Here is a 20,070-nt window from a genome sequence, read left to right as displayed (position 1 = left end):
ATTTTGATACATTGATCAAATTATTATATATTAGTTACGTGTTAATATTCACATTCTTAGGAAATATTTTTGCTTTTGAACTGGTGAAAAAACTGAGGTTATGCTGTGTAGAATCACCAGCTAATGTTAAATAGGATTTGAATCTATGTATGTCTGTTTTTTAGGCCTGTTATGTGCAAGCTATGCCTAGAATACTTGTTTATTTTCTAAAGAGTAGAGATACAATTTATTTGAATATAATTTGTGATTTTTCTGAGATTTAAAAATTTTATAATTTTAGTTTGCTTTATTGATATTAGTGTTACTTTATGGCAGTTGTAATTAGCATATTGGTTAAAAGCATACATTTAGGAGTCAGACTAATACATGGTGGCTGTAATATCTCTTAATATTTCATTTGAAATATGATTTAAAAACACCTGCTTTGTTATCTGATTGTAATAGCCATGATTAAAGGAGTTTCTGAATTGACTTACTGAATTCTTTTAAAAGGTTTCACCAGAAGTGATTAGATCAAAATTATCTCCATCTCCTTCGCTAAGAAAGTCAAGCAAATCTCCAAAGCGAAAGTCGAGCCCTAAATCATCTTCAGCAAGCAAGAAAGACAGGAAGGCGACTGCAGTAGCTTCACCCCTGTTGGACCAGCAGAGGTCAGTAGGGTGGTAAATAACACCAGAATGAACTAGCTTTTTCTGAAGTGATACTCAAAATCTGAAGTAATACTCAGAAGAATTAGTAGATTACAGAAGAATCTTAATACATTCAGTATTTAATGCAAGTTTTTTGGTCTAAAATAAAGGTATAACCATATGATTTCACTCATATATGGAATTTAAGAAACAAAACAGAAGATCATATGGGGGTTGGGAACAGAGAAACAAACTGTAAGAAAAGATTTTTAAAGATAGAGAACAAACTGAGGGTTGATGGAGAGATGTGGGTGGGAGTGGGTTAAATGGGAAAGGAGGGCACTTGTGATGAGCACTGGGTGTTATATGGAGGTGATGAATCCCTGATTTCTACTCCTGAAATCAGCAGTGCACTGTGTTAACTAAATAGAATTTAAGTAAAAATTTGAAAAGAAAAATAATAAAGGTATAAAATGTTTCAATTTTAAAGAAAATTGATAGACAACAATAAGACCAATGTCTGTGTCCCATCTACTCTGCTTCAGAGCTTTTTATTTTTTTAATAAAATACATAAATTTCCTGTCCTTCCCTCTTGAATTTGTTTTTGATACCTCAGCATGTGCATTTATACTTCCATATGTATTGTTTTTATCTATTTAATCTTAGTACTTATATATTAAAGCTTTGTTTCTGCAACTTTTTCATTTAACATTTTTATATTTGTATTGATCTATGTAACCGTTTGTCATTTGAGTATTTATACTGTATATTTACTTTTCTGTTGTAGAACTTGTAAGTTGTTTTCAGTTTTTCACTATTACCAATTATACACAGTGAACATTTTTGATATCTCCTTGTGCGCATGGTCATGAGATTAGATTCTTAGTTTATACTTAATATATAAGCAGTATGAGTATATTTAGAATTATTACAGTAGCCGGTTGAAATAAAAGTAGAAATGATTAAATATTATACTGAGGGACTAAGAATAAGACAAAAGATACTTTTCTATTTAATGTCACTCTATGCTATTTAAATTTAGTTTTAATTAAAGTGTATGCACTGATTTTGTTGAAGAAAAAAAAGCTAAACTAACCTCTTTACAACATATGACCAGTTGGTAAACTATCTGAATCCACAATGAAACTTGTATTTGTCTTCCTTCTAGTTTCTAGAGTCCTGAACCATATTTCAGACTCCAGTTACTTTTTGCCTAGATTATTGTATCATCCTTCTCACTGTATTTACTTTATCTAGTATTCACTCCTCTGTGCACATAAACATTTCATTCTGCAACCCCAATTCATTCATTTTACAGATGTTGTGAGAGAAATCTTGAAAGAACAATTGTGGTTAATTTACTAAGCCATCGAAAAACTCTGGTTTTTCCATTTGGTTGAATAAAATTCAGATTTCTTTTTTTTAACGTTTATTCATTTTTGAGAGAGAGTGTGAGCGGGGGAGGGGTAGAAAGAGGAAGACACAGAATCTGAAGCAGGGTCTCGGCTCTGAGCTGTCAGCATAGAGCCTGATGCAGGACTCAAACCCACAAACTGTGGTATCTTCACCTGAACTGAATGAAGTTAGACATTCAACCAGCTGAGCTACCTAGGTGCCACAAAATCCAAATTCTTTAGAATGACATTTACACTTTACTCTTTCAGTCTTGTTAATATTTTTGTCCAGTCTTCCTCCTACCCTCTTTCACCTTCAGTTCTTCAATGTTTAGCTCAAATTCTACCTTTCCATTAAGGTTTTCCATTTGTCTTTACTGAGCATAATTTTTGTTCCTTTTGCATATCTATCAGATTTTATTTATACCTCCCTCTTAATATTAATTACTCTTTGCATTGTACTTTATCTGTGGCATACATGTATTACAACCTCTGTTAAATTTAAGCTCCTTGAAGATTGGGATCTTAACGGTACATTGATTTTTCTCCCCACAGCATCTACTTTGCATGAGCTTTATATTGTAATAAAGCACTCTGTAAAATTGACTTGATCCTCTACTTTGTTCCTGGGATGGAGTAAATATTGCAAAGAAGTATGGAAAAGAGAACTGTCTGAACTATAGAGTGATGTGATCCACTCCTCTTGTTCTTTTTGGCTAACCAATTATATCATTTCCCCTCAATTCCATCCATTTCTGGGAAGAAAAACCCAGCATACCAGAAACACCCTTTTTTCATTTTCTTATCCTTTCTATTTATAAAATCTTGGAAATTTAATCTCTTCATAGAAAGTTTTATTAACTGTTTAGACTAAAGGTTAATTTCATTTTATTCTTTATATAGTCATCTTTCACTGCTTTATTAGTAACGCATTCATCCTCTGAGTGTTTAGCATGAATAATTATTCACCTCAATTTAACTACTATATTTCTTGTATTCTCGGATGTTGTTGACTTTAAGATACACCATTAATTTAATAATAGAAGGAGAAAGGCCTGGAAAACAGTACATTTGGTAGAAAGAAAACATTGCATTCAGTATAGCATTTCTGTAGCTATGCACTTTGTGTAGAGTATGTTGAATCATCAGCTGGTTTCATTGCTAGATCATACTGTAAGCTGTTTGAAGGCATATTAAGCAAAAGGCAGGGTTAGAATTTTAGTTAAAGTGTTTAGTTAAGGTGTTAAAGCCAATGCCAGTAAATCGATTGAAGTGACAAATCAGGTAAACAGACTTGTTGGTCTTATGTGGTTACCATGGTGAGTAGGCAGCATAATTACAGACATATTGAAACTCCCATTTCTCCCTTAAAGATGGCAGTTTTCTTTGATGTTCATTGTGAGATGTATCCTGATAGCTAGCTTTAGGCTGATGATGACAGTGTGGCTTAGAATCCACAGATCTATTATCTGTTCTATCCATCTCCACTGTGTCTTCATTTTTATTAAATAAATTTTCCTTTATACCTCTTTGAACAAAGAACGAAGGAGGTCAAAAGCTGTTCAAAAGAAGTTTTGAGGAGAAAGAATGGATCTCAAAATGATAGAAGCAGATAATTGAACTCTATGCTATAAATAGGAAGTAGTTTCTGTGCCACTACAGAATAATGAATTGACTTAAAAAATGTTGAAAGATCTTGTTGACTTTAGAATGTGCAGAACCAGTTTTGACCCCTGTAGTTGGAAGGTACTTGAAAACCCTATATTGTAACATAATTGTGATTTCCAACTGCATATATTTTTGAAGGAAATGTGAAGAAATTCTGTACTGTAGTGAGTGTATTGGCATAATTATGGTTGTTATAATAGTTTAGTCCCAAAATGTGAGTTTAATGCTGTGGAGGTTTATTTTTTCACTCAAGTAATATCAAAATGGGTATTTCTGATTAACAAGTTGCTCTTTTATGCATAAAGATTCAGTAACCCAGGCTCCTTTCATGTGGCTTCACTTGGGATTTTTTGGACATCATTTGGAATGTGTGAAGAAAAAAAATTAATTGGAGTATTGTTCTTATTTGGCTCTATAGTTACAATTGCCTTGGGTATGAGAATCTTCTAGTAGGCCTGGTAGTGGTGTACATCACTTCCACTCACATTTTTTGGCCAGAACTTGGCAACTTGGTCATATCTGATTTCAGAGAAATCTAGACAGTAATGTTGAACAGTGTGCTCAGGACAAAATTTAGTAAACACCTAGTCTTTGTCACAGGAAGTAATGTGAAAATACAGTTTGTATTAAGAATTCCTCTATTATTTTATCTTTAATTTTTAAAATAAATTTTATTGGGGTGTCTGGGTGGCTCAGTCTGTTAAGCATCTGACTTCTGCTCAGGTCATGATCTCACAGCTCTTGAGTTCAAGACCCATGTCAGGCTCTGTGCTGACAGCTTAGAGCCTGGAGCTTGCTTCAAATTCTGCGTCTCCCTCTCTCTCTGCTCCTCCCCTGCTTACGCTCTGTCTCTCAAAAGTGAATAAACATTTAAAAAGTCTTGGAAAAGGTTAAAAAAAAACCTAGATATATCTTCATGAAATGTGTAATTTACAGTGAAGAATTATAATTATCCCATGGGATAATTGGTAACATGCATATGAAAATTAAACAGACTGTATAATTTTCACCTATAACACTAAATGTTATATTGTAACAGTATTTATAGACCTCTGAGGGAAAAGGATATTGACCCCAAAATACTGTATGTAGCCAAATTATTTTGTAGGTATGAAATAAAGACAGATAACTTTGAATACATAAGGGTCAAAGTCACACCATTTGGATAAAATTATTTAATGTGCTAAATTAAAGAGGATATTCTATACCCAAAAATCACTTTTAGGTAGGTTGAGCATAAAAGACAAAGTTCTTAAAAATTAGGAGACTGTTTTTGTAACCCTAGAGTTGAGAAATATTTCTTAAACAAGACTCAAAGATTTAAAATAGTGTTTACTAACAATGTTTAGGATTTCATTGATAAACGATGTAATTTTGTGTTCCTTATAAAAAATATGGAGGACACCTAAAAACTTAATCTGAAACTTTAAAGAAGTTTTGGAGCATATCTATTTGATAAAATTCAATACAAAAGTAATTAAATCTATATTTTGTTGTAGAAAGATACCTGTGCTATGTTCAGTACAAAGCGTTTTATAAAATGTTATAATAGGATTGGGGGACAGGGAAGAGACATGGAAAAAGTGTGGTCATATATCCAAGGTGTTGACGAGGGTTATTCTGGGGTAGTGGAATTATACATGATTTTTATTTTCTTCATCTACGGACCTCTAATGATAGCTTTGTGTTACCTTCAGGAATTCAAAAGGCAACCAGAGTAAAAAGAAAGGACCTCGAACTCCTAGTCCACCCCCTCCTTTACAGGAAGATATTGTTCTGGGGAAAAAATATAAAGAAAAGTATAAAGTAAAAGAAAGGATAGAAGAAAAACCAAGAGACGGAAAGGACAGAGGACGAGATTTTGAAAGACAAAGAGAAAAAAGAGACAAGCCAAGGTAAGTAGGATTGTATGTTTTTAACAGTCTTTTGTAGAATCTAAAATACTTCTCATATGCTTTTTTAGGCATTACTGTCATGGATTTTTTTCAGAATTTTAACACTCTGTGAATGTGTATTTAATAATTCCCATATTGAGTTAGGGATAATTCAGTAAACAGTACCTTAAACATTTTTTTATGATTATAAAATAATAAAATTTTCAGTCTTAACCTTTTTTAAGTATACAGGTTAGTAATGTTAAGTATATTCACATTGTCATGAAATAGAATTCGAGAACATTTTCATCTTGTACATCTGAAATCGGTCTGAATACCCATTTAAATGACTCCCATTCCCCTCTGTCCCCAGCTCGCCACCATTCATTCTACTTGGTTTTATGAATTTGACTCCTTTAGATACTTCATATAAATGGACTCATTTTGGTTTTTTGTGACTAGTTTATTTCACTTAGCATAATGTCTTCAAGATCTAGCCATGTTGTAGCACATGATGGGATTGCCTTGCCTTTTAAAGCTGAATAATATTCCATTGCCTGTATATCTATTTCTCTGTTGGACACATGGGTTACTTCCATCTCTTGACTATTGTGAATAGTGCTGTGATAAACACAGATGTGTAAATATCTCTTCAAGACCCTTCATTTGATTAGTTTAGATATGTACTCTGAAGTTGAATTGCTAGATCATATGATAGTTTGGTTTTTAATTTTTGGAAGAAATTTCATACTGTTTTCCATACCAGTTGCTCCATTTTACAGTCTCACCAACGGCGTATAAGCATTTGAGTTTTTCCACATCCTCACCAACATTTGTTATTTTTTGTTTTTTGGACAGTAGTCATCCTAACAGGTATGAGGTTGAAACCATTATTATGGTTTTGATATGGCATTTCACTGATGATTAGTGATGTTGAACATCTTTTCATATATTTGTTGACCATTAGTATATCATCTTTGGAGTAATGTCTGTTTAATTCTCTACCCAATTTTTAATTGAGCTATTTGATTTTTGTTTTTAAGTTTTAGGAATCTATTACATATTCTGGATATTAACCCCTTAGTAGATATATGATTTATGAGTATTTTCTCTCTTTTCATAGGTTGCATTTTCACTCTTTTGATAATGTCCTTTGATGCACAAAAGGTTTCATGTATGTTGTGGTCCCATTTGTCTCTTTTCCGTCTTGTTACCTATACTTTTGATGTCATTTCCAAGACATTATTGCCATCTCTAGTGTTATAAAGGTTTTCTGTTATGCTTTTGTGTTGGAGTTTTATAGTTTTATATCTTACACTTAGGTTTTTATCTTTCTGGAGTTAATTTTCATACATAGTGTAAGATAAGGGTCCAGCTTCATTTTTTGCATGTAAATAGCCAGTTTCCCAGCACTGTTTTTGAGTGGTCTTGGCCCCCTTGTTAAAAATCATTTGACTATATATGCAAGGATTTATTTCTGGGCTCTTTGTAGTGTTCCACTATTCTTTCGTTATGCCAGTACCATACTGTTTTGATTGCATAGCTTTCTAATTAGTTCTAAAATTAGGAAATGTGAGTCCTCTCACTTTGTTCTTCTATCTGAAAATTATTTTGGCTTATTTACATGTTCCTTAGAATTCTGTATCAATTTTGGGATGAAGTATTATATTTCTATGAAGAATGCCATTGATTTTGATTGCAATTGTGTCAAATCTGAAGGATGCTTTGGATAGTAGGGACATCTTAACAGTTTTAAGTTTTCTAATCTGTGAGCATCTTTCCACTTATTTGTGTTTTCTTTAATTTCTTTCAAAGATATTTTGTAGTTTTCAGTGCACAAGGTTTTCAACTCCCTGGTTAGGTTTATTACTAAGTATTATATTCCTTTTTATGCAACTATAAATGGAATTGTTTCATAATTTCTTTTTAAATTGTTCACTCTTAGTGTATAGAAACAACTGGTTTTTGTGTCCTGCGATTTGGCTGAATTTATTATTTCTAACAGTGCGTGTGTGTGTGTGTGCGCGCGCACATGCACATAACCTGTAGTCATTTCTACATGTAAGATCCTGCCATCTGTGACTGGAGATCATTTTACCTCTTCCTTTGCAGTTTAGATGCCTTTCATTTCTTTTTCTTGCCTATTTGCTCTGGCTATAACTTCTAATACCGTGTTGAAGGGAAATGAGAGTGGGCATCCTTGTTCTCAGTCTTAGAAGAAAAGTTTTCAGTCTTTGACCATTGAGGATGATGTTTGCTGTGGACTTTTCATAAGTTGCTTTGTTATGCTGAGGTAGTATTTTCTGTTCTTAGTTTGTCAAATGTTTCTTATCATGAAATGTTGAATTTTGCCAAATCTTTTTTCTATATTCATCGAGATGATCCTATGATTCCCTAATTCTGTTACATGGTATAGTACATTTATTGATTATCTTATGTTGAACCATTCTTGCATTCCAGGAATTAATACCCCTTGGTCATGGTGTGTAATCCTTTTAATGTGTTATTCAATTCAATTTGCTAGTACTTTGTTGAATATTTTTACATCAGTATTCATCAGAAATGATGGTCTATAGTTTTCTTGTCTGGCTTTGCTATCAGGGCCTCATAGAATAAGCTTGGAAGTATTCTCTCCTCTTTAGTATTTTTGGAAGAATTCCAGAGGAGTAGTGTTATTCCTTTAAAAGTGTGATAGAATTCTTCAGTGAAGCCATGTGGTAATAGGATTTTCTTTTTTGGCAAGTTTTAGATTATTGATTTAATCTCCTTACTCATTATCAGTCTTTTCAGATTCACCATTTATTAAATGAGTTGGTCTATGTAAGTTGTGTGTCTAGGAATTTATTATTTCTAGATTAATTGAGTTTGTGGATATACAGTTTTTCATAGTATTCTCTTGTGGGAAGCTGCAAAGATTCAGCTGCTTGGCCATTTACTAGCCAGTAATGTCACTCCCTGAGGGGAGTTGCAAAAATAGGTAGGGGAGCGCCACTCCCTGTCAGGAGAAGCCAGAAAAACAAAGGTCAATCCCCTACAAGCAGGGTGGTATTGGCCCTTCAGGTGCTGTGCTAAAAACTTTATAGTTTGTTTCCTTCTTTACCCTAGCTTGACCCTGTTTCCTAGCAACCAACCCTGTCAGTTTCTCGCCCTAAACCCTATATAGGGGTGGGTTTTCTTTTCTGTAGAAGAGAGTGTGTGAGGAAAGTGTGTGAAGAATAAAGGAGGCTTGATCAGAAAACAGTTGTCTTGCCTCACTCTCTGTGCTCCCCTTCCTGCCCTATTCTCTCTCCCTCCCTCAGGAACTAACCTGCAAGGATTTACCGCCCCGCCGGCCTGGGCAGGACATGACATTCTCTTATTATCCTTTTTATTTCTGTGGCATCAGTTGTATTGACCCCACTTTCCTGATTTTAGTTATTTGAGCCTTCTGTCTTTTTCTTAATCTAGCTAAGGATTTGTCAATTTTGTTGCTCTTTTAAAAACATGTAACTTAGTTTTGTTGATTGTTTCTACTGTTTTTCTGTTCTCTAATTCCATCTTTGCTCTACCCTTCTCTGCTAGCTTTGGATTCAGTTTGTTCTTTTTGTATTTTTTTGAGGTGTCAGATTAGGTTGTTAATTTGAGATCTTATTTTTAATGTACACGTTTATAGCTGTAAAATTCTTTTTAGCACTGCTTTAGCTACATCTCAAGTTTTGGTACGTTGTTTTCTTTTTCATTTCTTTCAAGGTGTCTTCTAATTTCATTTGTGACATTTTCTTTGATTCATTGTTGAATGCTTTTCATATACTGATGATTAAATAACAATTCTTAACACATACGTGAAGTACTCAATAAAGTACTCTTTACTTCCCTACTTTAATAATAAATTGCACTATAATAATATTTTTAAATGCCTTTTTTCAGGTTTTCACTTTGTACAAATTGAGTTCTATTTTTCTCCATGTGATCAGAAAAAATTACTTTGTATGATTTTAGTCTTGAATTTGTTAAGACTTGTTTCATGGCCTGAAATGTGGTTTGTCCTGGAGAACGTTCCATGCCCACTTGAGAGGAATGCATGTTCTACTACAGTTCTGTGGAGTGTTCATATGTCCATGAGGTCCAGTTGATCTGCATAGTGTTGTTCAAAGCTTCTGTTTCCTTATTGTTCTTCTGTCACTTAATTGACATTAACTTTTTAGTATAAATGGAATTATATAAAAGAGCCAGCCAATGAAAGAGTTGAGAGCCTTCTGAAAATCTGTGCATTTTAAACTTAATAATTATTTAAGATTTGGTTAAGTCACTGAATTAACTAGTTTAGATTGTATGTTTTTTAATAAATTCTTTCTCATTAGCCGGTTTTTCCTCTACTCTAATAATAGTACTTCCTAAAGATCTATTTGCAAAGCTGACAAATTATGTATTCTTGATTTTTAAAATTTATTTAATGTTATGAACAAGTTTCTTTTTGTAAAAATTAACTCTAAGGCTGGGCGCCTGGATGGCTCAGTCAGTTAAGCGTCCGGCTTCGGCTCAGGTCATGATCTCACAATTTGTGGGTTCAAGCCCTGCATCGGGCTCTGTGCTAACAGCTAGTTCAGAGGCTGGAGCCTGCTTCAGATTCTGTATCTTTCTCTGTCTGTGACCCTCCCCTGCTCGCACTCTCTCTCTCAAAAATAAATAAAAAACATTTAAAAAAATTAACTTGAAGGTAAAAATGCTTACAGATTTAATTGGGATGCTTTTCCCCTGTACATTTTTTAAATTAGTTTTCGGATTTGTCCTTAAGAAAAAATGTAACTCTTTAGCGGGCTTCCAGTCTCTTCTTGAGTTACAGCATATTGGAGAATGCATAAGCCTTGAAGTTACACAAATAGGTACTTGTATTTTGGCTCTGCCAATTACATGATGTGAGACCCTGAATAAGTTGGTTTCTCTGAGCCTCTCTTCCTTCAACTGTAAAACATGCATGATATTGCCTCATAGGGTTGAAGTGAGGATTAAATGAGATAATGCTTTAAAAACAAGTAAAGTACTTAATAAATACACTCTGTCTTCCTATGTTAATGATAAATCACAGTGTAGTGATACTTAAAAATGCCTTTCCATTTGCAGGTTTTTACTTAAAAAGAGCCATACTCTTTTTTTTTTTTTTTCCCTATACTTAGGCAGTATCAAATTTAGAATCAGCTATTAGTAATAAAGATTTAATATGGGGGGACTTAAGTACATAAAGCAATAGTGTCTGAACTTGAAATCTATCTGAGAGTCTTCAAAAAGTATTAATACCGGATTACAGTCCCCAGATATTCCTATTTAATTAGTATGGGGGACAGCCTTGGTGTCCAGATTTTTAAAAGCTCATTGGCTCATTGTAATGTTCATCAAAGTTTGGGAACCATACATTAGGATTTATTCTCTCCTTTAGAGAAATTGAGATGAAGGCAGTCCAAGACCACTACACTTTCTTTCCACAAAGTCACTGGGGATCTAGGTAGTATCTGTCTTCCTTGTGCATGCTTCCTTTTTCAGGGATATCTCATGATCTAATATGATTACTGATGACTTAGGCCATATTCCAGGCAGCAGAAAAAATGAAGGGAAGAAAGCTTTAATTTTCCTGGAAATCGCATACACTGTTTCCTGTTACATCTTATTGGCCAGAATTTAATTGCATGGCTACATCTAGCTAGGAGGGTGTCTTAGAAATGTAATCCTTTAAACAAAAAAGAGAGAGAGAGAAAGAAATGTAATCCTTTAGCTGAGCATATGGCTGGCCCAAATAAAATTGGGTTTGCTAAAGAACAAGGAGAGGATGGATTGGGATAGCTTGTTGCGGTCTCTGCTACATTCATGAGATGCTATTTCTGTTCCTTATTATTAAGTACCATTCTTCTTGTTACGTAGCAAGATTATTAGAGTAAAAGCAGCATTACCCAGCACTTTATCTGGGGAGCTCTGTGAACTGGTACTGGTAATACTATTCAGGATAAGTTATCTACCTAGTAAGCAGTTAACATATAGAAGTTCAACAAAACCCAGTCTTTCCCCCAAAAATAGATTTTGATGATAAGCTTAGTTCTTTCCTTGTCTTGATAAGAGGTCATCTTTTCTTAGACAAGTCAATTTTTTTCTCTTCCTTTATGGTGACTTGACTTAGAAGAACCAGAATGATTCTGTGAACTGTTGCTAGGACCTAGCAACATTGAGTCTTATTGGAGCAATAACAGAATGCTTAACTGGAGCACCCACCATTCTTGAACATATTTTCCTAAAATATATTCTATATTTTATTCAACCCAATAGGTATGTTTTTGAAGATGGCATGTAAATCAGATATAAATTGTGTTAAATATTCTTGAGGATCTGAGTATCTTCCCCTTCATACCTTCACTAGTGACATCAGCTGTGTTAAGAATATATTCTGTTCCCAGAATATTTGGTAATTTGGATAGCCCTAAATTCTGTCATCTTTTGAAGTGAATTGTTTGGAGGCCATGATTTTACAAGAATGTTTCTAATCAGTGTCTTCCCATTTCACTGGTAGACTTTACTCAGCTATGATTTATTTATGCAACATTGACGAAAACCTGAGTACCACTTGTTTATCAAACAAACAAACAAAAACGTTATGGATTTATTACTCTACTTTTAGCAAATGTAGCAATTTCCATTACATTTTTGTAAAATAAGGTTTTTTAATGACCTGCTTTATACAGAAAATAGTAAAATCTTGATTACCTGGAATTCAACTAAATCATTTTTATTCTGTAATTTGCTTTAGAAGAAGTGTAATACACAGAAAAATCCAGTTCAAATTACATATTTAGTCAAAAAATCACTTGTGAAGTGAAAAGTTTGTGAGTGTCAGTATTCCTACTCTGTTACATCTAGGTAATCCTAAAGTAGATATTTACAGTGATGTTTCAGTGGGCTTATAATATATTCTTCATCAGTGAAAATCCATATTCTCTATACATTGCTGAATAAGGAAAGTGAACCAAATTATTTGTGTACTTTAAGAACAAAGGCTTAAATAAGCATAAACTTTTTGGATTAGTAGTAAACCAGAAGGGGTAGCTAGCAATTGCATATAGCTCGTTCTGCTGGACATTTGGTTAGACGTGGTTTTATTGATGGATGGTTTTTGAGAGACAAGAGAGACCGCGCGAGCAGGGGAGGGTCAGAGAGAGAGGGAGACACAGAATCCGAAGCAGGCCCCAGGCTCTGAGCTAGCTGTCAGCACAGAACCCGATGCGGGGCTCGAACCCACAAACTGTGAGATCATGACCTGAGCTGAAGCCGGAAGCCGGACGCTTAACCCATTGAGCCACCCAGGCGCCCCGGATGGTAGTATGTTGTAATCAAGTGCTAGGATGCACTTGGTTAAATGAGAAGACAAGAGCATAACTAATCACTTAAAAAAACAACACTTCATTATAATTACCTGAATATAAAAACATCCTTCTTGATAGTACAGATGCTTGCATGATGAGACTTACCCAGATTTCAAAGATAGATCTCCTCATTCAAAGCTTGTTGGCTTTGACTTCAGATGAGTAGAATAAGCAAATTATCACCAAATTGACAATCTTATTTCCCTTCAGTGATTGCACACGTTTACCAAAATAATTAAAACAAAATGTTTCAGACCTTTGACAAGGAATATTATTTATTGGATTTATTCAGTATTTACTGTTCATGTACAGATACCATGGTCGGGACTGGCAAATCTCATCCTGTGGCCATGAGCCACAGGATAGGGAAGAATCCATTTGTACACCAGTCATTTTCTATAGGCCGAAGTAATAGTTTTTTTTTTAAATGCTTATTTATTTTTGAGAGAGACAGACTGCAAGCAGGGTAGGGACAGGGTGAGGGAGACAGAATCTGAAGCTGTCAGCACAGAGCCTGACGTGGGGCTCCAACTCGTGGATCACGAGATCATGACCTGAGCCAAAATTGGACGCTTAGCCAACTGAGCCACCCAGGCACCTCTGAATTCTAGTTTCTTGAGTAAATATGCACTAATGTTTCTTGGCTATATATAGAGGATGGAAAAATACTACATTAACATTGTTATTATAGAACATTTCACACAGAAAAAAGTACAATAGTAAAATGATCCTTTTATATACATTTTGTTTCATACCTCCTCCCCCATCCAGTATTATTTTGAAGCAAATCGCAAACATTTTACTACTTCACCCATATATAGAATATATCTCCAAAAGACCAGTACACTTAAAAATGTATAGTCAGTAAACTAGTATCACACCTAAAAGTAAAAAAAGGAGACTAGTGTAATTTTTAAAAATATAAATTTTAAAAGTATTGATGATTTAAATACCTTTTATAGCATTTTCCCAATTAATGGATATTAATACAGGTAATAATGAAGGATATGCAAACTTTTTAATAGTAAAATGGAACCTTTGTGGTCAGGTTAGGAATTGTTTATCTGAGGCATTATCTTTTTTTTCCCCTGCATTTGATTGAGCCCTGTGTATAGACCTAAAAAGTGTTTTCATATGAATGCTCATTTAGATTAGAGATATAAAATTAAGGCACTTAAAGGAATATGTGATGTAGCTGATATTCTATAATACACTAAATTTATGGTAGACTTGTGTTAAAAATGAGTTTTATTTATTGATTTATTTTTTTAAGTAAGGTCTATGTCCAGCTTGGGGTTGAACTCACCATCTTGAGATCAAGAGTCACATGCTCTACTGGCTGAACTAGGCAGGTGACCCCAAAATGAAAGCGTTTTATAAATATCAAAATAATGGTCACATTGGGGGGGAAATAGCAATTTCACAATTATTGGTGCAATGGATCAAGTCTTGGGCTCTCTTTCATAGATGTGATGTTGGGGAAATTTGTTGAGGTCATTATAGTACCACCTATTTCGCAACCAACTCTAGAATAGTGTTTATGTCCTTACAAATTGTATTTTTATCTTTTGTCCAACATGCGTGGCAAAATTAGAGACTTGAAAGGGAAGCTGTTCTCAAGTAGTTTCAGAGAGGTTTTCAGCAACACTAGGTGGTTGGGAAGGTTCCAATAATTGGTCCAGTCAGAAGTGTATACCATGGTGAATGGGGGCCAGATATTCAGTCTAGTAAAATACGGGGCTGTGTTGTATATAGTGAGGTTAATGAAAGACACCCAGTTGCACTAGCAAAATCCATCCCAGTCTGGCTGTGCTTTGGTGCCATCTCGTGGTAATTTTTCTCACTGACCATTAAATGACCTTTGACTGGATAGAGCTTTCAGGACACTGGCAAGAATTTCAAGAATTTCCTTACTTGGTTACCTATTTGACTGGCCTGAGCTTAGATGTTATGTCTGAGAAATCAGTCCAGAGCCTTGAGGGCTGTTCTTCACCTTCCTTCTTCCCAAGACTGGATTGGTTGCTGCTTCTTCATGTAGTCTGATCTTCTCCACCGTCACCTCACCACCCATCCCATCCCAGGAGAAAGTAATAACTTTAACTTGCTCCACCTTGTAAAGGATAGGAGCCAGTTGTCTGAATTCAAATGACCCCTGTTCTCTACCTGGTGTGTGTGGTTTCTGGATTTTATTTAATTTGGAATACTGACTCTCTTACTCTTAAAGCCTAAAAACAATCTTCTCCTGTGTGCCAGGGATACCAGGTACTTATCTCTTGTGACTTTCTATCACAAGGGTGGGTGCAGTTTTTAGTTTGCTAAAGTCTTATGATTGAGCAAATCTATGTAAGGCTCTTGAACAAGATTCTGAAATTTTTTATTATTGACTCTTGATTACAGCTCAGGGCATTGTCTCATAGTTCATGAGTTCAAGCCCTGTGTCAGACTCAGCGCTGATGGTGTGGAGCCTGATTGGGATTCTCTGTCTCTCTCTCTCTGCCCTTCCCTGCTCGCTCTTCAATCTGTCTCAAAATAAACATTTAAAAAAGTTTTTTAAAATCTATTTAAATGATTAATGTAGGTTTTAATAACATTGAAGGATGACTTAAGAGTTTTCTTAACAGTCTTTATTCTTAAATTGAGGTTTTTGAAATTACTTCATTGCAAAATGTGAAACAAATTGAACCAAAATTATGAGTACTTGTATTAGGGTTACTTGTTTTGTGTAGAATTGATTAGTTTGCTTGAATCAAATCTCTTTTACAAGTACATTATATATTTATGAGAAGACCTCTTTCTAAAGCTTCCCACAGACAAAAGTTTTCTCTTTTTGTAAATCGATGACTTAAAATGATTCCCCTTGCAGGGAGTAGTTATCATCTACTATAAAGGGACAGCAAACTCTAGGTTTAAAAGAAGTCATCACATGGAAGCATTTTCTTTCTCCATCTCACATAATTATTTAGACAGGTAAGATATTGCTAGATTTTTTTATTATTGAAGTGTATTTGACACATAATGTTATTTTAGCTTTGGGTGTACAACATAGTGATTCATCTTCTCTATATGTTATGCTGTGCCCCCCCACAAGTGTAGCTACCATCTGTCACCAAACAACAGTATTTCAATACCATTGACTGTATTCCTTTTTATGCCTGTGACTTATTTATTCCATAACTGGAAGCCTGTATCACCCACTCCCTTTCACCCATTTTGTCCATCTCCTCCCTCCCCTTCCCTCTGACACTTTCAGTTTGTCTTCTTGAATTTATGGTTCTGTCTCTATTTTTTGTTTGTTTCTTCATTTATTTTCTTTAGATTCTACATGTAAGTGAAATTAGGTGGTATTCATCTTTTTTGCTTAGCATAATACCTTTTAGGTCCATCCATGTTGTTGCTAGTGGCAAGATCTCATTTTTTTTATGGCTGAGTACTATTCCATTGCATGTACGTACCACATCTTCTTTATCTGTTTAGCTATTGATGGATAGTTAGGGTGCTTCCATATCTTAGCTATTGTAACTAATGTTGTAATAAACATACAGGTGCATATAACTTTTCAAATTCGTGGGAAATTTTTTTCTCTAGGTAAGTGCCAGTAGTGAAATTACTGCATCATATGGTTTTCTGTTTTTAATTTGGGGTTGGGGGAGAACCTCCATAGTGCTTTTCAGAGTGACTCCACCAGTTTACATTCCCTCTCAGCAGTGCACGAGGGTTCCTTTTTGTCTGCATCCTCACCAACACTTGTTATTTCTCATGTTTTTGATTCTAGCCATTCTGACAGTTGTAAGGTCATTGTCTTCATTGTGGTTTTGATTTTCATTTCTCTGATGATTAGTAATGTTGAGCATCTTTTCATGTGTCTGTTGGCTACTTGTATACCTTATTTGGAAAAATGTCTCTTCAAGTCCTCTGCCCATTTTTTATTGCAATTACTTGGGGGGGTTTTTGGTGTTGAGTTGTATACACTCTTTATACATTTTGGGTAATAACCCCTTACTTGATATATCATTTGCTATCGAGTATCTTCTTTCGTTTAGTAAGTTTCCTTTTTGTTTTGATGGTTTCCTTAGCTGTGTGAAAGCTTTCAATTTTGGTGGAGTCCCAATAGTTTATTTTTGCTATTATTTCCCTTTCCCAGGGCGCCTGGGTGGCTCAGTCTGTTAAGCCTTCAACTTTGGCTCAGGTCAGATCTCACATTCTTGGGTTCGAGCCCCGCGTCAGGCTCTGTGCTGACAGCTAGCTTAGAGCCTGGAGCCTGCTTCCGGTTCTGTGTCTCCTTCTCTCTCTGCCCCTCCCCCTCTCATGCTCTGTCTCTCTCTGTATCAAAACAAACAAACAAAAAAACATTTATTTCCCTTGCCTGAGGAGACTTATGTCAGAAAAATAACTGCCTGTATTTTTTTTTTTAGCAGTTTTATAGTTTCAGGTCTTTAAAACATTTTTAGTATATTTTCATGTATGGTGGAAAAAAGGGGTCCAGTTCCATTCTTTTGCATGTAGCTATTCAGTTTTCCAGCACCATTTATTCCATTTCCCCTTTTAATATTTTTCCTTCTTTGTCATAAATTATTGACCACCAAAACATGGGTTTATTTCTGGGCTTCTCTGTCCTGTTCCATTGAACTATGTGTCTGTTTTTGTGCCAGTACCATGTGGTTTTGATCACTATCGTTTTGTAGGATATCTTGAAATCTGGAAGTGTGATACCTCCAGCTTTGTTTGTGTTTTGTTTTGTGTTTTGTTTTGTTTTTTCCTGAAACAAAGATTGCTTTGGCTATTCAGGGTCTTTTGTGGTTCCATACAGATTTTAGAATTATGCATTCTAGTTCAGTGAAAAGTGTTGATATTTTGATAGGGATTAAGTTGAATCTGTAAATTGTCATTTGAACAATATTAATTCTTCCAATCAGTGAGCAAGTAGGTCTTTCCATTTGTTTGTTATTTTCAATTTTTTTAGTTTTTAGAGTACAGGGCTTTTACCTCCTTGGTTAAGTTTATTCCTAGGTATTTGGTTGTTTTTTGGTGCAATTATAAATGGAATTGTTTTCTTTATTTCTCTTTGCTACTTTGTCTTTAGTGTATAGAAATGCAATCAATTTCTGTGTAGTAATTTTTCATCCTGCAACTTTACTGAATTCCTATATTATTTCTGATAGTTTTTTGATGGAGACTTCAGGGTTTTCTCCTTATAGTATCATGTCATCTGCAAATCAAAGCAGTTTAATTTTTTCCTTACCATTTTGGATGCCTTTTATTTCTTTTTCATGTCTGATTGCTGTGGCTAGGACTTTTAGTACTATGTTGAATAATAGTGGTGAGAGTGGACATCCTTGTCTTTTTCCTGATTTTAGAGGAGAAGCTCTGTTTTTCACCATTGGATGTGATGTTAATTGTGGGTCTGTCATATATGGCTTTTGTTATGTTGAGATATGTTCCTTCAAAAGCCACTTTGTTGAGAACTTTTATCATAAATGGATGTTGAATTTTGTCAGTGCTTTTTCTGTATCTGTTGAGATGTTCATGAGTTTTATCCGTTGAGCTCTTGCCAGATTTTGAATGACACTTCCCTGCCTAAATCTCTCCAGGCATTTTCTTCATGCTTAGAATAAAATCCAGACTTCTACCATGACCTACATGACTTCACATCATCTGATCTTTTCACATGTGACTCTCCACTCATAAATTGTAGCTACCGCTGTCTTCTGTTTTTCTCATGTATCGTGATACCTCTTGCCAACCTCCTTTGTGGTTGCTGAACCCTCTACAAGGCAAGTTCTATTCCCAGATTTTCAGCCTTGGTTCAAATTTCACGTTCTCATAAAGGCCCTTTCCTTCCAAGCAACCTAAAGTTGTCCCCCTCACATTTATTTGTTTTTGGACCTAACAGTTTCTATTTCATTGCCCTATTTTACACACTTCGGTGCATTAACAAGCTGAAATTGCTTTGCTTTCTTGGTGGTGGTCTACTCCTAGTCCAGGTAGTTAGGACAGACTGGTTTTCAGTCCTCTGGCTCAGTTATTTTAGGTGTGTTGTCATAAACACAAAATGAGTTAATATATAGAGAGTACTTAAAACAGTTCATGTACACAGTAGCATTATATGTGTTACCTGCTGTTGTTATTGATGTTATTATTATTATTGGTGATATTGGTATTATCATCATTTTTATTATGTGAGTGGTTTTGTCTGTCTCCTTTGCTTCTGTATTCTCACTGCCAAAAATAATGCTTGGAGCATAGAAGGTGCTCACTCACTCTTTGCTCAGTGAATTAAAATTATTTTATATAATGATATGTTTCTTATGTAAAATAAAACATACTAAATATTTCTTTGTGTGAAATTTGTATCATGTTGTATTGTATTTTACCATAGGAAGTAGTTGATTTTGATAGTGTCCATAGTCCATTTTTTTTTAAGTATACTTCTTGCATGATGATTTTAAAGGGTGAGTTAGCTGTTTTGTGATGAAAGCACACTTTCATATTTCAGAAATTGAAGCCATTATTGAAAGAAAAAGTGGTATTTAGTAATTTTAAGAAAGTGTAGTATGGTAAACATTGCTTTGTAGGTCAAATATAGTAATTTGAATGAGAGTCGTTTTTCTTTTTAAACTTCATAATCTTTTATATTTTTCCCTTAAATGAAATATATCCTCATCCCATATGGTGTCCTAATTATAGCACCATTAAAATTTTTTTTGATTAGAATCAACTCAGGCTAAAGATTGGCTTTTCCTGTGTGCTATAAATCACAGTACTTGGCAAATTGCTAACAGTATGTAGTTTTCTGCTTTAAAGTATTGAACTTCTCTTCATGCAATAAACTCTTTTTTGTTCTTTATTTGAGCTTCAAATGTCACCTTTTTTTTTTTCCCTCAGATGAGAAACCATCCAATTCTAGAGCCTAAGACTAGCTAATCTAAAATTACTGCTATTCTGATAGAAATGTATTTTAATATATCTCTGCAGTAGTTTAAAAGCCGAAGTACTAATAATGTTCATCAGGTTTGAAAGACCGTTTTATCTCTTAGAATGAACATAGGCCCAGGTCCAGTTGGGCTGACATTCATAATTTGACACATATCGTTTTGGTAACAGATACTCTTTTTTCATTATTCT

The 20,070-nt window shown here is 34.6% G+C and overlaps 1 protein-coding gene across 2 annotated transcripts in view; it reads left to right on the top strand.

Moving 5' to 3' along the window:
* Window positions 1-20,070, top strand: part of ZC3H13 (zinc finger CCCH-type containing 13) — a 93,578-nt gene that overhangs the window by 33,941 nt on the left and 39,567 nt on the right. For both annotated transcript variants that reach the window (XM_029936724.1, XM_029936723.1), the window contains exons 7-8: window positions 493-650; window positions 5,390-5,587. In XM_029936724.1, coding sequence (XP_029792584.1) covers window positions 493-650; window positions 5,390-5,587 — 356 coding nt within the window. The remainder of the gene's footprint in view (window positions 1-492; window positions 651-5,389; window positions 5,588-20,070) is intronic.

The sequence above is a fragment of the Suricata suricatta genome, chromosome 4, assembly GCF_006229205.1.
Source record: "Suricata suricatta isolate VVHF042 chromosome 4, meerkat_22Aug2017_6uvM2_HiC, whole genome shotgun sequence".
In the NCBI taxonomy this organism is placed as follows: domain Eukaryota; kingdom Metazoa; phylum Chordata; class Mammalia; order Carnivora; family Herpestidae; genus Suricata; species Suricata suricatta.
The sequence above is the reverse complement of the archived record's forward strand: the minus strand, read 5'-3'. Positions and strand labels throughout refer to the sequence as shown.